Here is a 23074-nt window from a genome sequence, read left to right as displayed (position 1 = left end):
TTATTTATTTGTTTTTAAAGATTTATTTATTTATTCATGAGAGACACAAACTGAGAGAGAGGCAGAGACATAGGCAAAGAGAGAAGCAGGCTCCTTACAGGGAGCCCAATGTGGGACTCGATCCCGGATCTCAGGATCATGATCCCAGGTGCCCAACTGCTATGCCACGCAGGTGTCCCTGCTGATGAAGGTTTTAAAGATGATTCTAGGTTTGGGCTCTGGGGCATGTGGACTTTTTTTTTTTAAGATTATTTTATTTATTCATGAGAGAGAGGCAGAGACATAGGCAGAGGGAGAAGCAAGCTCCATGCAGGGAACCCAATGTGGGACTTGATCCTGGCAGTCTGGGTCACACCCTGAGCCAAAGGCAGGTGCCCAACCACTGATCCACCCAGGTATCCCCGCACGTGGATTTTTGAATTCTGCAGATGCTAGCATATTCTTTTTAGATGTATCTAGGAGTGAGATTGTGATATTGTGACTTATAAGGAGAAATATATATTTCGGTTTTTGTCCCTTTCCTGGCGCAGAGCTCCAAAAACCCTTGGAATTTTGTGAATGATAAGGGCCATGATAATGATTCCTTTCAACCAGACCTGAGTTTTTGTTAATAAGATAACTTTTGGACCACCCCTCAGCATGGAGGTGGGGCCAGGGGAACCAACCAAGTGCTTAGAGAGTTGGAACCTTTAGCCCCACCTCTTGACCTTCAGGCAAGAGGGGGCAGGGGCTAGAGGTTGAGTTAATCACTAATGGCCAGTGATTTAACCAGTCATGCCTCCCTCACATAACGAAGCCTCTGTAAAATTTCTTGAACTACAAATTTTGGGGAGTTTTTGGATTAGTAAACATGTGGAGGTACAAGGAGGGTAGCACGTCTGGAAAGGGGATAGAGGCTCCATACCCCTTCTCTTATACTTTGCCCTGTGCATCTCTTTCAGCTTGTTGTTCTTGAATTGTATCCTTTTATAATAAATCAGTAATCTAGCAATTAAACTGTTTTCCTGAGTTCTGTGAGCCACTCTAGTAAGTGAATTGAGGAAAAGTTTGGGAACCTCCAACTTATAGCAGTCGGCATCTGAAGTGGAGCAAGGGGGCAGGCAGTCTTACAGGATTTAACCCTTCATCTGTGGGATCTGACACTATCTCCACATAGGTAATGTTAGATTTGAGTTAAATTGTAAGATATGCAGCTGGTGTGGCTCCTATACATTTGGTGACCAAAGCAGAAGTATGAAGGTGGTAGGAGGAAAAAAAATCTGCAAAAAGGCACTAGGCCCAAATAGTTTTACAGGCTTTATTTATTTATACCACACCTTCAAGGAATGGATAATCTCTATGTTAATGCAAGAGAATGACAGCCTGAAGAAGTCTCAGCTTAGTCTCAGAATACTGGCATACTCATATCTGTGTTACTTTTTGCCCTTAAGATATATAATTGACTATGATTTTTGGAAGAAATTGTTTTCTGAATTAAGATACCAAAGGGGTTTAATTTAAGCACATGACTTCCTTTAATCTCTTCAGTCAGCTAATACTTACAGAATCTTTTGTGTTATATTAACAGGTCTGTGCCCAGACTGGGAATCATGGGATCCACGAAAGCCTGTGGACAATGCACGGGAGGCTATGCAGCAAGCAGATGACTGGCTGGGTGTTCCACAGGTATATATATGAGCAATACAATGAGTCTATTTCCATCTTCCAGCTTGTTCTGGCACCCTGTGGGTACCCTTTGGGTCTGGCAGGCAGTCTGACCTCCTCAGCATCCGCCTTCAAAGAGTATTGCCTCTGGCATGCTCCCATCTTCCTCAGTTTACCCATAATAATAGGTTCTTATTTCTTAGGGGCTTGCAGATCATTCAAAAATCTTCACATCGCTCTTTGTCACATGTGGCAAAATTTTCTATTGTTTTTGCTCCAAAAATTTTAAAGACTATCTTGGGACACCAAACTGCAAATGTAGATCTTAATGACTAGGTTGAACTGTAAGAAATAGCCAATATTTGGCCACTTTTTACATATTTTAAAAGTCTTTTAAAAATCCAATATCTTACGGAAAGTCCCTTAGAACTTCTTAAAAAATTTTAAACCAGGATAACCTACCATTTTGGAAATTGTGGAAGAATTTGTATTGCCCATAATCCTATCACAGGAATATAACAAGGGAACTTGGAAATTGGGTAACCTTTGGATACCATCAGCTGTAGCCACATTGCATAGCTGAGATCCTGTCTTCTAAGGTTTTCCAGGGATGCTAAAGAACTCCCTCAGACCCTGTGCCTGAAGCCCCGGTCAAGAGCAGTTGTAGGTAGCCAGTGCCATGGATGGATGGCCTTACCACAGGTTACTTTATGGTCTAAGTTGGTGTTCAGAGCTGAGTTCAGTTTATTTTGTAATAGGATCCCTTGGGAGGTAGAAAAGCTCAACTGTGGGCAGCCTGGGTGGCTCAGTGGTTTAGCGCCGCCTGCAGTCCAGGGTGTGATCCCGGAGACCTGGGATCAAGTCCCACGTTGGGCTCCCTGCATGGAGCTTGCTTTTCCCTTTAAAAAAACAAAAAAAAGGGATCCCTGGGTGGCGCAGCGGTTTGGCGCCTGCCTTTGGCCCAGGGCGCGATCCTGGAGATCCGGGATCGAATCCCACGTCAGGCTCCCGGTGCATGGAGCCTGCTTCTCCCTCTGCCTGTGTCTCTGCCTCTCTCTCTCTCACTGTGTGCCTATCATGAATAAATAAAAATTAAAAAAAAAAAACAAAAAAAAAAACAAAAAAAAACAAAACAAAAAAAAAAAAAACAAAAAAAAACTCACCTGTGTTTCTTTGGTTTGGTTTTAACATCATGTCTCTGCTTCATGACCTATTTCTTCGCTCTTCCACCCTCAGTAAGTGGTGTAGTATGTTTTTCTTCTCCTCTTAAACTGAAAACCATCTCCTTTGCATGTTCATGTGATGTTGGCACTGTATAGTTGTTGAAGGAGCTGCCTGGAAGAAATATCAAGTCAACTCACATCCTACATTTTATGGAATGAATGAAGGCAACTATTCAAACCCAAGTAGCTATTTTGTTGCTGCAGGCTCATTATCAGAATGTTTTCTGGTGTGTAGGTGTTTGTGTGTGTGTGTGTGTGTGTGTGTGTCTAACTGAGGGGTGAGGGAAGCTGGGTATATATGTTGTTCATCTGCATTTGGCTAACCTGGTTCATGAGACCGAGCCTTCTGTTGGGTCTGAGGAGTAGCACCTTAGCAGCTCAGCACCCTTGTTGGGGGCAGAGGGATTTTTTGTACTGTTTAGGACTGGGTCAAGTAGTGGACTGGAGGCTCTGATGACTTCAAGGGGGGCACCTGTCTGGTAGGGGCATAATCTTGCTCCTAGGCTACATATCAGGAGACCTTTATTTCTTCCCTATTTTTTAAACAGCTCATAATATATTAAAACCCATTTTAGTCAGCTTAGGCTACTATATAACAAAGTACCATAGACTGGCTGGTGTAAACAACAGAAGTTATTTCTTTTTTTTTTTTTTTTTTTTAAGATTTTATTTATTCGTTCATGAGAGACACACACACACACAGAGAGAGAGAGAGAGAGAGAGAGAGAGGCAGAGACACAGGCAGAGGGAGAAGCAGGCTCCATGCAGGGAACCTGACGTGGGACTCGATCCTGGGTCCCCAGGATCATGCCCTGGGCTGAAGGCAGCACTAAACCGCTGAGCCACCCAGGCTGCCCCCCAGAAGTTATTTCTTATATCTAGAAGCTGGAAGTCAAAGAGCAAGGTGTCAGTGGATTCAGTGCTTGGCGGGGGCCCTCTCTGTGACTCACAGACAACTGGCTTCTTGCTGTGTCCTCACATGGCAGACAGAGAAGACAGAGAAGTCTCGTCTTTCCTCCCCGTCTTATGAGGGCACTAATCCTATCCTCATACCCTCATCTCAACCTACTTACCTCTCAAAGTCCGCACCTGCTAACACCATCACACTGGCTCTTAGGCTTTAGCATATGAATTTTGGGAGGATACAAACATTCATGCTGTATTAAGACCGCATATCTAATATGTCGCTGTGTTGTCTCTTTGTTTTTATTACTATTTTTTATTAGTAGCAGAGTCAATAGAGATGCAGGCAATTTATATGCTTCTTGGTAATATGCTCCAATCCCATGTATACTTATTTTTTCTTCCTCCTCAGTTGATGTAGCTTACCCCTTCTGGAAAGTTTCCCTTGGTGGGGGTGGGCAGGTGGGGTGGTAGGTGGGCCTCTTTTTCAAGAGTGGATATGTACCTCTGGAAATCACATATAGAATTGTCGGGGGGGGGGGTCCTCAGCTTGCAAAAGGAAGAGTGACACCTCTAAAAGATAAAAACACTGATGTTGACATGTTATTTTAATTTAATGTAATGAGTTTGGCTCAATTTCTTTAATTTGTAGTGTTTGGCTTAAGAGACATTTGGAAATCTTTAGCAATTACAAGTGATATGTTCTGGATATTCACCTACCATGCTGTTATTCTAGGTCATCACTCCTGAAGAAATTATTCATCCAGATGTGGACGAGCACTCGGTGATGACTTACCTGTCCCAGTTCCCCAAAGCCAAGCTCAAGCCTGGGGCTCCTCTCAAACCCAAACTCAACCCAAAGAAAGCCAGGGCCTATGGCCGAGGTAAGCACTGGTCTTGCTGTGTCAGGCTTGTTCTCAGTTCTTAGACATGATTATGTGGCTCCACGAAAAAGGTTCTTAGCATCAAGAATTATAGGCTTGATCCTTTCAGGCACTCCAGGCCTCCTTTGTAAGATGTTTTTACCTAAAGGTCCATTTGTTTGTGACCAACATTTCTGCTCCATGAATCTAGGCTGTAGGAGATGCTGCTGCTTTAACGTGATGGAGAACGATGAGTTTGTTGCATTGTGATTTTAGTGCAGTAACCCTGGGATGAAGAGAAGACTATTGTTCCCATTTTTCAGATGAAGAATCAGAAGCCTGATTCACTAGAGGTGGGGGTGTCCACCCCAAATCACCAGTCAGCGATGGGGGTAGAACAGGAGCCTGGGTCATCTGGCTGGTGATTCATTTCTCCTTTGGTCCTGCTCATACTGCTTCAGATTTCCAGATGAGGAGGGAGCTATTGTGACCCCTAGATACTTCCTCACTGAGACATCCTGTTTATGATCACCAAGGCAGCTGCAGGACAGTGTTCTGCTCAGAATGTTATGGTGGGTTGAAGGCATTTTGAGGCATTTGATGTTATGATTGGCACCTAACTTCAAGCACACCAGCTTTTTAAGAACAATTGCATTTCAGCCCAGTGTGGTTTCTGGTAAAGATTAGGACAGTGAGATACAATTTATTCCCTTTTTTATGAAGAAGGGAAAGTGCATTATATTTCTTAATTTTTATAATTACAGTTGGGATAACATTTAGACACAAAATATCTTGTATATCCTCTGTTAGAATCTACAGTTCTAACCATTCTAACATAATAGTTTTTTCTAGCCCTTCTTATGTATTATGTGTATGTGTGTGTGAGGTTGTTGAATTCTTTGAAAATCAACTGCAGGCATTGTGATAGTTCACTCAATACATCAGTAGGCCTCTCTTGAAAACAGCATCATTCTCTTGTATAACAACGATATTCATGATCACACATAAAAAGATTAACAATATCATATCAGCTAGTATTCAGTTTACATGAAAATTTCCCTATTCTAAAAAAAAAAGAAAATTTCCCTATTCTAAAATTATCTTTCATATTTTTTGTTGTTTTATAAACCAAGATCTGATGACCAAGATTGCCTTACTACAGGGGCACCTGGGTAGCTCAGTTGGTTAAGCATCTGATTCTTGGTTTCAGCCCAGGTCATGATCTTGAAGTTGTGGGATTGAGCCCCACACTGGACTGTGTTCAGTGCGGAGTCTGCATCATATTCTCTCTCCCTTTCACTCTGTCTCTTAAATAAATAAAATCTTAAAAAAAAAAAAAAGATTCACTTATGGTATTTGGTGTTTCTTTAGACTCTTTTCATCTAGAATAATTTCTGTGAAAAAAATTTTTTTCCTTAAAGATTAATTTATGTATTTTTAGAGGAGGTGGGGAGGGGCAGAAGGAGAGGATGAGAGAGAGTCTGAAGCAGACTCCACATTGAGCATAGAGCCCGATATGGGGCCCAATCCCGTGACCCTGAGATTATGACCTGAGCCGAAACTGAGAGTCGGATCCTTAACCACCTGCACTACCCAGGTGACACCCCCCCCTCCATTTTTTAAAAATAATATTGACTTTCTGAAGAGTTCAGAGCACTTGTCTTGTAACAGGATATCCTATACACTCATTCCCTTTGAAGGTAGCGCTTCCCTACATGGTGTTAGCTTAGTCTTAAGATGACACAGAACTAGAGCAGTGGTGTTGGGTGTGGTTCTCAATCTTAATAGTCAGGTTCTTCTCATCTGTCTTTTCAGCATGATTTAGAACAGCAAAGAGGGCCTGCCTAATAGATCTGGAACAAAGCCACTTGCCATTTGAGGTTCCTTTTGGCATCGAGGTTGGGTCCATGCAATCATTTGTATGTATAGGGACTGGGGACTTTGTTTCAAGCCCTCCCCAGATGTGCACTCACTCATAAGTTGGCATGTCCATGCTTGCTTTGAAGGTGCCTTCTCTACGCTATAAACCAAATTTTAAGCAATGATGGCTAGAATAAGGAATCTTTGGTGTTTCAAGGTTATGCTTCCTTAATGGCAAAAAAGCTTCAAACGGCCAAATAAGTCTCTGGTTGACAAAATTGGTCAAGTGGATTCAATCTAATCAGAGCATAAAATGCTTGTTTGCAGTCACCTTATCACTGGCTGTCCAGCTTCCCCATTGTTAATGTGAAACGGTTTCCTTTCACGCTGCTGTTTTCTAGAAAGTGACTATTTGCTACGGTCAGGAATGTGGCTAGTCATTGCCATTTCCTTCATCTGCTTTTTTTTTTTTTTTTTAAGATTTTATTTTTAAGTAATCTCTACACCCCAAAATGGGGCCTGAACTGAAAACCCCGAGATCAAGAGTCACATATCCTGCTGATTGAGCCAGCTAGGTGCCCCTCATCTGCTTTTTATTAAGTGTTGTGTCCTTGTGGAGAAAACACACCTTAAAAAATATATATACATGTTATATGTATGTACATATACTTTTTTTTTGTTGTGGTAAAATATGCATAACACAACATTCCCTATTGTAACCATTTTAAAATGGACCATTTAATGGTATTAAGTACATTCACGTGGCATACACCCATCACCACTGTCCATCTCCAGAACATTTTTATCTTCCCAAACTGAAACTATAATCCCATTAAACTATAGCTCCCCTCCCCACCCCCCAGCCCTTGGCAACCACCTTTCTATTCTCTCTCTATGAATTTGCCTATTCTAGGTACCTCATGTAAGTGGAATCATACAATATTTGTACTTCTGTGTCTGACCAGCTTCACTTAGTATAATGTTTTCAGCATTCATCCATGTTCTGGCATGTGTCAGAATTTTGTTCCTTTTTAAAGCTGAATAATACTTCACCCTATGTATATACTACATTTTGCTCATCCATTCTTCCCATCAATGGGTATTTGAATTGCTTCCATCTTTTAGCTCCTGTGAATAATGCTGCTGTGAACATATGAGTATGCAAGTATCTGAGTTTCTGTTTTGAATATTTTGCTAGAAGTGAAATTGCTGGGTCATACAATAATTCTGTATCTGTTTCTCTCTCTCTCTCTTTGGAGACAGTGAGGTGAGGGGGAATAGTGTGGGGGAAGAAGGGGAACGGCAAAGGGAGAGAGAGAATCTTAAGCAGGCTCCATGTCCAGCTTAGAACCTGATGTGGGGCCTGATCTCACGACCCTAAGATCATCACCTAAGCCAAAATCAAGAGTCGGATGCTTAACTACCTGAACCATCCAGGCACCTCTTTTTTCTTTTTAAGTAGGAGGACCAAGTGTCATTTTAGGCAACAGGGCCACACGTGAGGCCACATGGGTAAAGGGCCTCTTAAGATACTATCTTTGTCCTGTGATGAACCCAAGGGCAGGGGCAGTTTTCTCTCTCTCTCTTTTGTGGCCACATTGCTTCATTTTTGCCAACTGAACCAAAGGATAGAGAACATCCCATCCTCTAGTTTTACAAGGGTTGAGAGGTTTCTTTAATTTTATCTTTTGGACGTTGGCCAGAATTCAGTTAGCAGCTGGGTGGCACTTGCAGATCCACTCACTGAGACCCATTCACTGAAAGGATAGAGGGCTGGAGTGAGGTAAACTCACAGCTACAAGTAGATCTTTGTGGTGGGCTTGCTTGCAGGGCTGGGTATGTTGAAAGCATGCATCCATGAGCTAAGCAGAAACCTTTCCTAAAACCTATGTTCTGTGTGAAGCATTCACTGCAGAGCAAGCCGTAAGCACCCTTCATTGTGAGGAGTTGTGAGGAATAGGACTTCACAGGGTGGGCTCTGGTCTCTCTCTCTCCCAGCCAACCATGGTGAGCCCAGGTGGACAAGCCCAGCCCAACCCTGGATAAGCTGCAGAGTCAATTATTTCTCAGGCTGTTGGAGTCAGGTGGTGTGGGTGTTTGTGAATATTTTAAGTGCATGTTTAAATCTATTTGTTACATGACCTGATCATTGCATAAATTTTAAGCAGAAGGAAAATATGATACATAAAAATAGAAAACCCTGTTTTCCAACTGCCAATCCCATTCCCTCTTTCAAAGTCCAAGGTACTTTTTGCCAGCTTTTTTTCTGTGCTGACAGGAGTTCCCAGCTATGTAGTTTTTTCAATTTGCAATTCTTACTTGGCAATGTGTGAATGTTATCTTATTATATAGCAATCTACCACCAATTCTTCTAATGTTAAATTATTTATTAGAAAACAAATACAAATACAGAGTACAGTAACAAGTGACCCAGTGTCTTCAGCAGTCTAATGGCAAGGGAAAAACAAGATAGAGAGAAATCTAGAAATTGAGACTTACAAGACTTAGTAACCAGTTGTAATATGGGAACCTTATTGGATCCTATTAAACTGACTTAAAAAGTATGACGCTCATGAGATAGTTGGAAATTTGAACACTGAATATTTTTTTGATGTGGATATTCTAGAAATATCTCTTAAAGATACATAGTGAATGTTTGTGGATTAAAGATATGAGGTCCAGGAGCACCTGCGTGGCTCAGTTGGTTGACCGACCAACTCTTGGTTATGGCTCAGGTCATGTTCTCAGGGTCATGAGATCAAGCCCTAGGTCAGGCTCCATGCTCAGCAGGGAATCTGCTTGAGATTCTCTCCCTTTTCCCCTGCCCCTCTGTGAGGTCTAGGATTTATATCAAAGTAATATAGGAGGAGGGGAGAGGTAGGAATGAAGATGTAAAACAAAACTGGCTGTGAGTTGTTGCATTGAGGTAATAGGTATCTAGGGATTCAGTAGACAGCTCTCTGTGTCTGTATAAATTTGTAATTCTCCATCATAAACTTTGTATTAAAAAGATTTTATTTATTAGAGAGAGAGAGCAGAAATGAGAGTGAGAGAGAGAGAGAGAGCATCAAGTGAGAAATGATACCTTACCCATAAGGAAGAAATAGGATGGCAGATTTCTCTTCAAAAACCATGGAGGCAGACGTGGCACTTTTTCGAGTGCTGAAAGAAAAGAAAAAAAAAAAAAGAATTGTCAGCTCAGATTCTTGTATCCAGGGATAGTATACTCCCTTTAGGAATGAAGAAAAAAGACATTCTTGGATGAAAAAACTAAAAGAATTTGTGGCCACATTTACCCTAAAAGGATGACTAAAAGAAATTCTCTAGACAGAAGGGGAACAAAGAAAGAAGGAATCTTTCAATTATAGGGAGAAAGAACATGCTATAAAAAAAAATATATATATATATGTGTGTGTGTGTGTGTGTGTGTAACAATAGACTTTTCACAAAAAACACAAACTACCAAAACTCAACTAAGATGAAATAGATAACCCAAGTGGCCCTGTAACCATTAAAGAAATCAGTTATAACTTAAAGCTCTTGGAAAAGAAATCTCCAGGCCCAGATGGTTTTACTGGGGAATTTTACCAAACATTTAGAGAAGAATTATTACCAATTCTACACAGTCTCTTCCAGAAAATATGAAGAAGGAACACTTTCCAATTCATTTTATTTTATTTTTTAAATTTTTTCCAGTTCATTTTATGAAGCTATTGTTGCTCTAATAACAAAATCAGACAAAGATAATACCAAAAAAGAAAGTAAAGATCAATATCCCTCGTGAATATAGATATGAAAGTGTAGGGGCACCTGGCTGGCTCAGTCATTAGAGCATGCTACTCTTGATATCAGGGTTGTAAGTTTGAGCCCCATGTTGGGTGTAGAGATTATTTTAAAATAAAATCTTTAAGGGGTGCCTGGGTGGCTCAGTTGGTTAAGCATCTGCCGTTGGCTCAGGTCATGCTCTCAGGGTCCTGGAATCAAGCCCTGCACCAGACTTTGCTCAGTGGGAAGCCTGCTTTTCTTCCCTCTGCAGCTCCCCCTTCTTGTTCTCTCTCTCTCTGTCAAATAAATAAATAAAATCTTTTAAAACATTGGTGAAAACAATCTACTGCCTTAACAGGCTAAAGAAGGAAAATCACATAATCACATCCATTGATACAGAAAAGGCATTTGACAAAATTCAACCATATTAAGAACTCAGAAAAAGGGGACTAGAGGAGAACTTCTTCAGTTTGATAAAGGGTACCATCCACAACAAGTTTACCTAACATGATTATTTTTTAAAAATATTTTATTTATTTATTCATGATAGAGAAAGAGAGAGGCAGAGACACAGACAGGGAGAAGCAGGCTCCATGCAGGGAGCCCGATGTGGGACTCGATCCCCGGACTTCAGGATCATATCCTGGGCCGAAAGCAAGTGCTAAACCGCTGAGCCACCCAGGGATTCCCTACCTAACATAATTAATGGTGAAAGACTGGATGTGCCCCCTAGGATTGGGAATAAGACAAGGATATCCACTTTCACTACCATTTCATTCAAAATCACGATGCAAGTTTTAACAAGTATGGTGAGGCAAGAGAAGAAAATAAAAGATACATATTGAAAAGTAAGAAATAAATCTGTCCCTCTTTGCAGATGACTTGATTGTCTGTGTAGGAATTCCTGAAAATCTGCAACAAAAGAAAACAAAAAGCCCAAAACTCTTCTTGAATAAGTGAATTCAACAAGGTCTCAGGATATAAGATCAGCATGCCAAAATCAGTTGTACTTATGTTAAAATGTATGTCATCTAGGTTTCATACAATGGACATAAGGACGTTAAAATAAAAAAAACATACTGTTTAAATATCATACCATTTATAGTTACTCAAAAATTTGAGAAATAGATGTAAATGTAATAAAATGTGTTAAGATTTTTATGCTGGAAACTACAAAAAAAAACACACTAATGAAGAAATCAAAGATCTACATAAATGGAGAGACATACTGTTTTTATGAATTGAAAAAGTCAAAGAGTAAAAATGTCAGTTCTCCCCAAATTGTTATATAGGTTTAACACAATTTCTATCAAAATCCCAGCAAGATTCTTTATAGATACAGAAAAGATTATTATTTAAAGTGTATATGGCAAGGCAAAGGAACTATAGTAGGGAAGTGATTGTGAAAAGGAAGAAAAATGTGGGATGAGTCAATGTACTTGATTTCAGGACTTATGAAGGTATAGAAATGAATATACCACCATGTGATATTGGTGGAAGGAAAGACACATGAATCAATGGAACAGAATCCAGATCCCAGAAAGAGATTTACATAAATATGCAAACTGATTATTGACATAGGTACAAAAGCAATTCAATGGGGGAAAGAGCCTTTTCTACACATGGTTCCAGAGCAATTGGGCATCCATAGGCCAAGAAAAAAAGAACCTCAGCCTGAGTTTCACACCTTATAGAAAAACTAACTCAAAGTGAACCATATCTAACTATGAAACTTCCAGATAATCAACAGCAACATAGAAGAGAATCTTTGGGATCTAGGATGAGGCCAGGAGTTGTTAGATTTGACCCCAAAAGCATGATCTGTGAAAGGAAAAATATAATAAGTTGGACTTCACCAAAATTAAGAACATAAAAAATTTCACGAAACATGGTCTGTGCCTTGGCATGGCACACAAGGATTGGACTGTGCTGTTGAGGGCTTTCTCACAGTGAAGGCACACTCCTGGATCACCCTGCTCTCCTGCAAGACAAGTGCCCTTAACCTCCACCCTGTAAGCCACCTGGATACCATCTCAAACAAAATTCAGAATGCTGCTGAGACAATGGTTGGATTTTACTCTTAAGAACTTTTTAAAGTAATTTAAAACTTTTCTCAGTTAAGAGGATGAAAAGACAAGCTTAAGACTGGGAGAAAATATTTGAGAGCCACATATCCAACAAAGAACTAGTATCTAGAATATATAAGGAACACTCAAAACTCAGTAGGTAAAAAATATCCAATTAGAAAATAGGCAGTAGGGATCCCTGGGTGGCTCAGCAGTTTGGTGCCTGCCTTTGGCCCAGGGCGCGATCCTGGGGTTCCGGAATCAAATTCTGCGTCAGGCTCCCGGCATGGAGCCTGCTTCTCCCTCTGCCTGTGTCTCTGCCTCTCTCTCCCTTTCTCTGTGTCTATCATAAATGAATAAATCTTAAAAAAAAAAATAGGCAATAGATGTGAACAGACATTTCACTGAAGAGGGTATATAAATGGTAAAGAAGCACATGAAAAGATATTCAGTATCTTTGGCCATATGAGAAATGCAAATTAAAATCACTACATATCTATCAGAATGGCTAAAATAGAAAATAGTGGTAATGCCAGATGCTGGCAAAGATGCAGAGAAAGCAGATCCATATCACTCATCCATTGCTGGTGGGGATGTAAAATGGTACAGCTACTCTAGAACACAGTTGGACAGTTTCTTAAAAAGAACTAAGTGTGCAGCTACCATACAACCCAGCAATTGCACTCCTTGGCATTTATCCCAGAGGAATGAAATCTTACGTTCATACATAACCCTGTACACTAATGTTCATAGCAGCTTTATCAGTAATAGACAACTGGAAACCATCCAGATGTCCTTCAGTGGGTGAATGGTTAAACACGTGGTAGTACATTCATATCCTGGAATATGCAATAAAAGAACAAGTATTGATAGAGTCATCAACCTGGTTGGGTCTATAGAAGATCATGCTTAGCCATGCAACCTCAAAAGATTGTGTAATGTGTGATTTCATTTATAGAACATTCTAGAAATGATAAAATTACAGAGATAGAGAACAGATTAGGGGTTGTTGGGGTAAGAGGAGGGTGGGGCAGGGAGGGAGTGCATATGGTTATAAGAGGGCAGCAGGAGTGATTCCCATGGGGATGGAAATGTCCTGGATCTTGACTGTGTCAAGCCCAGGATCCTTGTGATACTATACTAGGGTTTTGTAAAATGTAACCATTTGGGGACCTGGATAAAGGGTATTACTTCTTTTACCTGCATGTGACTATCTCAAATTAATTTGCTCAGTCATCTCAAAGTAAATAGTTTAATTTAAAAGTATTGATCAAATGCCATTTTTAAACATTTCAAGTAATACAAAATGGCCTTTAATGAAAAATGAGCTGTTTCCCACACCTCATTCCTCCTCCTCCCATGTCCCCTCCCTCAGGGCAAATCCCACTGGTACTTACTAAATCATTTTCCGTAGTTGTATAGACTTCTCACTGAACTGCTCTGAATATTTCAGAATCAGGTATCGCTTAAATAACAAGGACAGAAGTACTTGGGTGGCTCAGTCCGTTAAGCGTCTGACTCTTGATCTCAGCTCAGGTCTTGTGAATTGGAGACTTGTATTGAGCTCCACCCTGGCTATGGAGCCTACTTAAAAAAATAAAATAGAATAGAATAGAAAATATAAATAAAATATAAAATAATAAAATATAAAATAAACAAGGACAAATTCAGGGGTTTTGACCTGTTTGATAATCTTTGTCACAGGCATCCCTGTCTCCCACATGGCAGCTGCAGGGCTGAGTCCCATCTCTCAGTTCCCTAAAGGAAAATGGTGGGTGATGGCTTGTGTCAAGGCCCTGCCTTTTGTAATGTGCTTGTGTAAACCTGACAGGAATCGAGCCTACTGGAAACATGGTGAAGCAGCCGGCCAAGTTCACTGTGGACACCATCAGTGCCGGGCAAGGAGATGTGATGGTGTTTGTTGAGGACCCAGAAGGGAACAAAGAAGAGGTAGGTTGGAAGAGTTTGGGGGGCTTGTGACAGGGCTAAGGACTATATTTCCATTTTCCTCATTAAAGCTCACAAGAAGGGGCACCTGGGTGGCTTAGTGGTTGAGCATCTGCCTTTGGCTTAGTTCATGATCCCGGGTTCCTGGGATCAAGTCCCACATTGGGAGCCTGCTTCTACCTCTGCCTATGACTCTGCTTCTCTGTGTCTCTCATGAATAAATAAATAAAACCTTTAAAATTAAAAAAAAAAATCAGCAAATAAAGCTCACAATCCTCCAAAAGGATCCTGATGCTTAGAGCAGTCAAAGTAATTGCCCAAGGGCTGTGCCTTGAAATGTAATAGAAATTGATACCCAAGGACACAATGTTTAATAAAATAAGGAATACTTTATTTAGCAAGGGCCTTGTGACTTGACATTGTAGATGCTGATGGTCAGAATAACAATGACAATACTGATAGAATACAGCAACAGTACTGAAGCTTTCCTCTGTTCCCAGGCGGGCCATTCTTGGTTCCTCCCTCAGGACCTTTGCCCATGCTGTTCCTTCTACTTATCTTCTTAAGACTGTTTTATTTCTAGTGCTTAGCACCATCCAAAATTCTAAGTTTACTGGCATATTGTCTGTTTCTCCCACTGGGGCAAGGATTGTGCCTGACTTGTTTTATTTTTGGCACCTGACACTGGGCCTGGCATTTCATAAACTCTTAATAATTACTGAGCCAATAAAGTTTTAAATTACTGGCTTTGTGGTCCCTCTCATCTACCGAGTTCCAGCCCTGGGAAGGTGGAGTTATGACTTGGTTATACATTTGTGCTATATGACTTTGTTTCTCTGACTTTAGGCTGCTGCTTTTCTTGGGCATCCTTCAGGAGTGGTGGGGCAGGAAATAGCCAGGACAGGTTCCTGACCTGGCAGCTTGCTGCAGAGCCTTGGCTGGCATGGCATGCTTTTACTCAAACCCAGCACCTTCTCTAACTATTGCTCATTTTCTGTCCTAGGCACAAGTGACCCCTGATAGCGACAAGAACAAGACATACTCTGTGGAGTATCTGCCCAAGGTCACCGGGTTGCACAAAGTAAGATGAAGTGTCATGGCTGTTGCTTGAACTGCTCTTCTGGGTTGCTTTGACATGTGTGTAAGAGGGTATCTTAGGAAGGCTGAATTCTACTAAGTTCTTTGCAATTTAAGATTGTTTTTAACTCTACTTGGGTAACAAATGATTGTAGCTAATGATAGATGCTAAGCTATGGGTTCTTTGTCTTCCATGCTTCCTTAAGTATTCCCCCTTGGGGTGCTCTGGAGGGTCTGTCTGTATTGAAGCATGAGTGTGGAGGGGGCCAGTTGATATAGTTGAGGACAGTGACCCAGTCATGCACCTGTAGAAATGATGGGGGTCTAGTCCCCCCAGGTCCTTTGTCTCAACATCATTTTGAATTCTGTTTGAATGGGTGTCTAGTTGGCCTATATGACAGGGGCCTGAGGAGTCTGAAAGATCCGTAAAAAGTGTGTTTTTCCTTAAAATAGGGCCTTCAACAGCATGTACAGGTCAGTCCCTGTGTACCATGCCAATATTTCGAGACATAGACCATATTTACTACCTTGACCTTTAGTGAATTCACCTGGAATCATGGCTATTGATTTTTCTTATACCGTTAGGACATCCTGAATTTGGGGAAAAAAATCTTGAAGGAAGCATTTATGATGGAATTAATTTATTCTATTCATAGGAAATCCAGCTCTATATTCCTTAAAATTTAAAAGATGAGAACCTACTCAAATTTTAGATGAAAATCAATACTGTATCTCAAATTCATGTATGTGAGAATGATCTTGGTCCTTTGAAAAACATTTTGACTCTAGGTTTGAAATCCTGGAACTGTGCCTTATTTTCTGGGGGTACGGTGGCCCCTTCTACAGATTCAAGTAGAAGCACTGGTTTGCATCCTGTTATAGACGCTACCCATATCTGATCTAAAGCATTTTTAGTTCACTAAAGGCATGATATGTCCCAGGCCCAGTGTGGGATGGAGCCAGGAGGGAGTCCCACTCAGGCACTTAACCAGGGCTTTTGGTTCCAGCCACCTTTGTGTGTATAGTTAGGAGAATGGAAGAGAAGATTGTCATTGCATATGGCTCAATAAAAGGTCTCACTGGTCAGGGAGAAGTGATTATATCACATCTGTTTGTCACTCGTAGGTTACAGTCCTCTTTGCAGGACAGCACATCTCCAAGAGCCCATTTGAAGTGAATGTTGACAAGGCACAGGGAGATGCCAGTAAAGTCACTGCAAAAGGCCCAGGCTTGGAAGCTTCCGGGAACATCGCCAATAAACCCACGTACTTTGACATCTATACAGCAGGTATTGTGGATCAGGCTTTCTTCCAGAGCCTGAGATAATCCTCAGGAGACCCAAGGCTTGGGATGCCTGACGTTTTGTCTTTTATGTCAAACCACCACCAATGCCCTTTTTCAAGTGTGTTGGTTATATTTACAGATTTTTCAAAACTAGCTTTTCTTTAAGATCTTACACTCAAATAATCTTCAATTATTTACAATCATGTATATGATTGAAGCTTGGCTTCAATTGTAAATAATCAATTTCTTTAAGCTTTTCTTTAAGATCTTACACTCAAATAATCCTAAATTATTTATAATCATGTATATGATTGAAGCTTGGCTTCAATTGTAAATAATTTCTGTACACATTTCTACCTTGGTTAAAAATTGTTCCAAAGAAACTAAGTTTTAAGAATCATCTACTAGATCAAATTCTATGCCAGGTGCAGGGGTCGGGGAGGAATGATAAGGCTCAATTTAAAAAAAAAAATGTTTTTTATGATACAACTCTTGAAATATCACCTTTCTATTCCATGTAGAAAATTTTAAAAATAGAGAATGGGAGAAAAAGAAAAGTTTATGACCCTCCTCCCCCAAACAGAAAACGGTTTTAGCATCTTGGTATGGACCTTCTGAGTGCCTGTCTTCTTCCATCTGCATTTGCACCTACACTCATCTGCAGTAAGTGTTCTGAGAAGGTGACCTGGGCTCATTGAGTGCTTGTTGTCTTCTAGGTGCTGGTGTGGGTGACATTGGTGTTGAGGTAGAGGACCCCCAGGGGAAGAACACGGTGGAATTGCTGGTGGAAGACAAAGGAAACCAGGTGTACCGATGTGTGTACAAACCACTGCAGCCTGGACCTCACGTGGTGAAGGTCTCCTTTGCTGGGGACACCATTCCCAAGAGTCCCTTCGTTGTGCAGGTTGGGGAAGGTGAGTGCTGGGATGGCCAAGTAGATCTGCCTCTGATGTTGAGGCTGATGGTGCACACCAGCCAGGAGAATAGTGGGGACCATGCTGGACCCACTCCTGTTCCCTTTCTGCCAGGGTCCCTTTGGTGGGAAGCAGCTTGCTTTGTCCTCAAGAGAGGACTACTGTCTTTCTGTGAGATGTGCAATGACCTCAGTGCTTCACTTGTATGAACTCATTTCATCCTTCCTGGAACACTCATATGGCAGAGTCATTGTACTCCCTGAGGGATGCCAGATGGAGGCTGTTCACACCGTTGATGTCCGAGGCCGAGGTTAGCAGCTATAGTACTGCCGTGGCCTTCACTGCTTGGCCTTTACTGGCTGCCATGCGCACTTCAGCATGAATGCAGCCAATCATCATGCTGGCCAGCATGTTCCAGGTGCTGGCGTTATCCCTAGTTTGCTGGTGGAGACACCAAGGCTTAGACAACATAGTTTATCGGTGAACACAGACTAGTCATCAGTAGAAGGAGAACCCAGGTCTCTGTCCACCTGTTAACCATGCTGCTAAACCCCTCCTGCAGCCAGAGCTTGCATTTTCCTCTAATGTTAGACTCCTTTTCCTTCTGACTTGGTGGTTCTTTTTGTTTTGTTCTCCAACTCTGCTGCCTTTTCTAACCAATACTTGCTTTTCCCTGTTCTATCCTCTGCATCTGCATCTGTAGACCTGAGCTTCCTCTTCTGAATCCTGCCTCTGGGTCAGCCTGGACCCCGAAACTGTTGGCTTCCTAACTGAGAGCAGTGGGCCAAAGGCATCTCACTGGGTAAGGGTTGGTTGAATGGAATTTGTGCCAGTTCTCCTTGCTGCCCACACACAGGTCAGCTGAGCCTATGCTGTTTGTGACCTCAGGACATGACAGTAGGGGTTTCACTATTACTTGTCCCACTAGGCCCCAAACCCACTCTCCACTTATGTTGAGACATGTCTAAAACATTTCAAAATGGTGGAGAATCTGGTGGTTTCCTTCAAACTCTTTAGTTCCATTTAGTGTTTATATGAACTGAGCAGTTGCCCTTTTAATGTTGAACTATTACCCATGTTCAGAATTTCCATGAGTGTTTGGTTGGTTTTTTTTTTTAAGGCACATTAAAACCCTCTGAGGGAAGTCCTGTCATCCTGTTGTGACTTATTTCTGGTATGACCAACTTTTCTCCTTTTGACAAAGAAAAGAAAATAAAACCAACATATTCATAAACAAAACTCTCTTTGACATAATGCAAGAAAGAATTTCTAACAGCTTTCCTGTTCTAAAACTGTCCTCTGACTTCCTCTCACTCATGAACTATGCTTTTCATCTCTTGTGTATCCATCCATCACTTATACTATTTAGTATGTATTTGATAGAGTTTTTCTTTTGACGTACTAATTCCTCCACTACTTAACTGATTTTATATTAAAAAGAATCTTCATTTCACTTTAACAATGGAAAACCAATGTCACTTGTGACAAAATGTGGCCATAAGCATGTTCATCCATGAACCACCTAAAATTAACTCCTCGAGTGTGGGTCTCTCTCTTCCAAAGCAGTTGTTTGCCAAATAGCCAGCTGAGGACACTGCAGTGAGGAGGAACCAGAGGAGGCATTATTTTCTTTCTGTGGAATAAAGAGTTTTATCCTCTGGAGTCTGTGATCGCACTCCGGCACACAGAGACTTGTTAAATGTGCAATGTTAGATTTGGAAAGGAAAAGCTACTTAATAAACGACATGATATTTTACCCATTGCTCTCTCATTTCTGTACTTAGAAAGGGTTGCCTGTGTTGGCAAAGAATTCCTAGGGTGTGAGAATGCGTGTTTATCAACCGTCTGATGACCCTTATAGAACAGTAGTTTTGTGGACTTCTCATGTAAGAAATTACTAGAAGCTACTTGTATTTAATTTTTAGTCTTCTGACTTTAGGTTTTTAAACTGGATCCAGAAATCAAATGGAGAGGGGTGTTTATTGCTAATTGTTGCATTGATAGCCACCCACATTCTGATTACCTGGTGACAGCACTAAAATGTTTGTCTGCCTTGGCCAAGGTGGGGTTGAGCTGCTTTCTTTCTGAGCTGTCCTCTGGTTTTCATGCGGAAGACGATCACATTTCGACTTTTAGAGATGGCCAATCCAGAGTTTGGAACACAGTCAGATATTTTCAAGTGCTATGTTTTCCAAGTAGACTTGAGAAAGTTCCGTCTTCTCAATTACTGGGCCCTTGAGTGTGGCAATGAGACTTAACTCTCCTTTACCACTGAGAGGATAAATGCCAGGGTTCAGCGGGTTCCAGGAGCACAGCAAATGCAGGCTGTGCTTCTCCTTCTTTCTTTGCCAAAGTAACTCCCCCACCCCCCCACCCCCATCCCAGGCCCTCTGTGGTGTGGCTGGACAAAGTTATGTTGTATCCTTATTTGCTAGCCTGGTGTGCTCCCTGAGCAGGACCCCTGGCCTTGGGCAAGTGCTGCAAACTCTCTGTGCAGAGCAAACATTTTCTTGGCAGGTGGCTCCCAGTTACCTTGGCTTGCTTGACTCTAACGAATGAAAGGTTGAATTGATGTCAAAACTGTGTTTGCAGCCTGTAGTCCAAATGCCTGCCGGGCCAGTGGCCGGGGCCTGCAGCCCAAAGGCGTCCGCATCCGGGAGACTGCAGACTTCAAGGTTGATACCAAAGCTGCTGGAAGCGGGGAGCTCAGTGTCACCGTGAAGGGTCCTAGTAAGTGCTCCTTTGTTTCCTCATCTCAGGGGTGACTTCAGCTGGCTTTGCATCCATGGCATATGGATTTCATCCCACAGCCAGTTTTGATGGATCCCAGAGAGCTGTGTCAAAGAGTCGAGGCTGTCTGGGCTCCATGAGGAAAGAGGCCGTGATCAATTAGTTAACGTCTGCCCTGGGTGCAATGGGAACAGTGGTGGTTTGACAGCCTCCCGTATTAAGGCTTCTGGGAATAGAAGAAGCACTGATGTAATGGAGTTTGGGAAGTGCTATCCTTGGAATGACAACCTGAAGTGACTTATTTTTTATTTGAGGAAACGTAGGCTCTAGAGGAAGGGTCTTGCCCAAGGTCACACAGCTTGTAAGCATCTGAGCTGGAATTCAAGCAGTCTCGAAAGCCAGTAATTTTCCCACTACAGGTTACATTTTATAGACTATGAAATTATGCCAAGTACCTAATTACTATGATCAGTGCTTATAGAAGGAAAATAAAATTCCCTAAGATTACGTTTTCTTTGTAGATAAAAGCTGTTTGTGGAGGGGTGGGTTGTACTCTGCGACTCTTTCTTCCCCTTTTTGGGAAAGGAGACCGCAGACGCAGGGATGAGCGTCTGCTCTGTCCGTGTTCTCCGCTGCCACAGAGAAGCAGCCCTGCATCTCTGGCTGCCGAGGCTTGGTGGGAATGTGTGCTTCCTCTGCCGGGATTGCTCTCACCCTCTGTATTCTCAACAGGTTGGGGCAGGAGTGTTCAGAGCTCCAGAAAGTTAATATTTGATCCCAGAGCACTGAGCTGTGGGGAGGGCTGGGTTTGAAGGGTGGCTGAGGTTCTAGACTGCCCTGACCTGGAGCCAAGCTGCTCTGGGGCTGCCATAACTGCTGGCTTGTTGCTTTAGAAGCCAAGGAGAAGTTTTTTCTGACCTTTGGATTCTCGCTTGACTAAGTGGCTTTCCCAGCCAAACCTCAGGGCTCAACATAAAACAAGTTCCTACCTGATGGCTCAGTTTGGAGTTTGTGGTACAGCATTTAAAACCTGTCTTCTTGTAGATAGTACTCAGGAGTTTTCTCCCTTTGGTTGTCCAGCTTTAAAAGAGATGTGCCAAGACAGTAACCTGAAACGCATGCCAAATACTCATAAGGGTTCAGTCCCTCCTCAGTTTTGTGAGAGGCTAAGACAGCGATCGTTAAGAAAAATTGAGGTATGACTAGATTTGTTTTTACACAGACCCAGGAGGTCAAGGACCCCTCCATCCCCAATAGCTCAGAGAGCCTTCTAAAGCCGGTTTGCTGGAAAGTCTTCATTTCCCCACACTTTGAGGCAGAGATGGGTCTATTTTTAGGCTTGGATGAATCTCAGTTTTTGAGGGTGTCACACTCTGAGGCAGCCCACTTTGGTTCCCTGTGTGGCTTATGTCTTGTGGATATTGCACTTTCTGTTCTTGTCCTTTGGATTCTTGTTCTCAGCTTGGGATTGCTTTGGAAGGAAGGTGTGCTTTCTTCCCACAGAGGGTCTGGAGGAGCTGGTGAAACAGAAAGGCTTTCTGGATGGAGTCTATGCATTTGAGTATTACCCCAGCACCCCAGGGAAATACAGCATCGCCATCACGTGGGGGGGACACCACATTCCAAAGAGGTGAGTCTCCAGCAAGAGTTGCGTCTTCTCTGGAGGCGTGTTCAGCCTGGGGCAGGCTCACGGTGGTTGCTTCCTGGGCTGTAGGAGGGAAAGAAATCTACTTTGTTGAAAATGTTTTTTTTTTTTTTTTTTTTCCAGAGCAGCACAGACATTTGGCTTGTTCTCAAAAACAGCAGAAAGTCACTGTGGTTTCAGTTGCCTTGCTTTAAATCAAATGCTGGCGGTTTGGGGCTGACGGGAGGCAGGGAAGCCAGAAGGAGCAGTAATAGAGAGCAAATGGGCTGTGTATCTATACACCCTTATGTAAACTAGAATTCTCTTTCTTTCAATGTGTGCCTCTGTTCAGGAATGCCATGGGGGTAAAATCTGCCATGGTTTACATTAAAATTCTCTACGTGAGCGCAGTCAGGAGCCAAGGGACGCAGTCTACAGCTTTGCCTTGTGGGGATCACAGTTACCCTTCCCTGTTCACATGTTTTCCAGCTCTCCTGGGGGCAACTTTAAATTCTGAATAAATTACATTTACCTTGAGAAATATCTGGGCATTATAGGGTTCTGAGAATCTAAGCAAACTTTTTTTCTTAAATATACTTATTTAAACAATCTGCACACCCAGCATGGGCCTCAGACTCACAGCCCCCAAGATCAAGAGCCACATGCTTTACTGACTGAGCCAGCCAGGTGACCCCTCTAAGCAAATTTTAAAAAATTCTTCTATACTAAAGTTAAAGCACATTCGTTCATATATGAAATAAAGCCTATTCAACCTAGTTTTCTTCTTATAATATGTTTTTTAAAGATTTTATTTATTTATTTTAGAGAGAGAGAGAGCACAAGTGGGAAGGGCAGAGGGGAATGGAGAGAGAGTTTCAAGCAGACTCGACACTGAATGTAAAGCCTGATGTGAGGCTCTGTCCTGGGACCCTGAGATCATAACCTGAGATGAAACCAAGAGTTAGATGCCCAACTGACTGTACCACCCAGGTGCCCCTTGTTCATATAATATAAGCAGGATATAGGAAAGAATGCTCTCTCTTACCTTCCAGAGCTCACAGTCTGGTGAGCCCTACACTCAAAAGGTGAATGATCAAAAGGATGAGTTAGTGTGTTTTGTGTGCCAGTGGTTACCTGAGTGTCCCGTGGCAGCCATAGTACATTATATTGTTGA

General features: G+C 42.0%; 1 protein-coding gene and 1 long non-coding RNA gene across 10 annotated transcripts in view; one reads left to right on the top strand and one right to left on the bottom strand.

The window, feature by feature from the left end:
- Positions 1–23074, top strand: part of FLNB (filamin B) — a 138383-nt gene that overhangs the window by 58153 nt on the left and 57156 nt on the right. For all 7 annotated transcript variants that reach the window (XM_077858362.1, XM_077858366.1, XM_077858367.1 and 4 more), the window contains exons 3-10: positions 1568–1665; positions 4507–4654; positions 14156–14274; positions 15275–15352; positions 16474–16636; positions 17349–17546; positions 20139–20276; positions 21780–21906. In XM_077858362.1, coding sequence (XP_077714488.1) covers positions 1568–1665; positions 4507–4654; positions 14156–14274; positions 15275–15352; positions 16474–16636; positions 17349–17546; positions 20139–20276; positions 21780–21906 — 1069 coding nt within the window. The remainder of the gene's footprint in view (positions 1–1567; positions 1666–4506; positions 4655–14155; positions 14275–15274; positions 15353–16473; positions 16637–17348; positions 17547–20138; positions 20277–21779; positions 21907–23074) is intronic.
- On the bottom strand, positions 1364–23046 carry LOC144289859 (uncharacterized). Of its 3 annotated transcripts, none has more exons than XR_013357823.1 (6): positions 22946–23046; positions 21266–21984; positions 13722–13911; positions 9584–9655; positions 2808–2979; positions 1364–1954 (listed from the first exon to the last, which is right to left on the bottom strand). It is a non-coding gene; the product is annotated as an uncharacterized LOC144289859 (long non-coding RNA). The 3 variants fall into 3 exon arrangements; XR_013357824.1 differs by having other exon boundaries at positions 2808–2975; positions 13722–13908; XR_013357822.1 differs by having other exon boundaries at positions 1365–1954; positions 13722–13908.

The sequence above is a fragment of the Canis aureus genome, chromosome 19 (genome assembly GCF_053574225.1).
Source record: "Canis aureus isolate CA01 chromosome 19, VMU_Caureus_v.1.0, whole genome shotgun sequence".
Taxonomy (NCBI): Eukaryota; Metazoa; Chordata; class Mammalia; order Carnivora; family Canidae; genus Canis; species Canis aureus.
The sequence above is the reverse complement of the archived record's forward strand: the minus strand, read 5'-3'. Positions and strand labels throughout refer to the sequence as shown.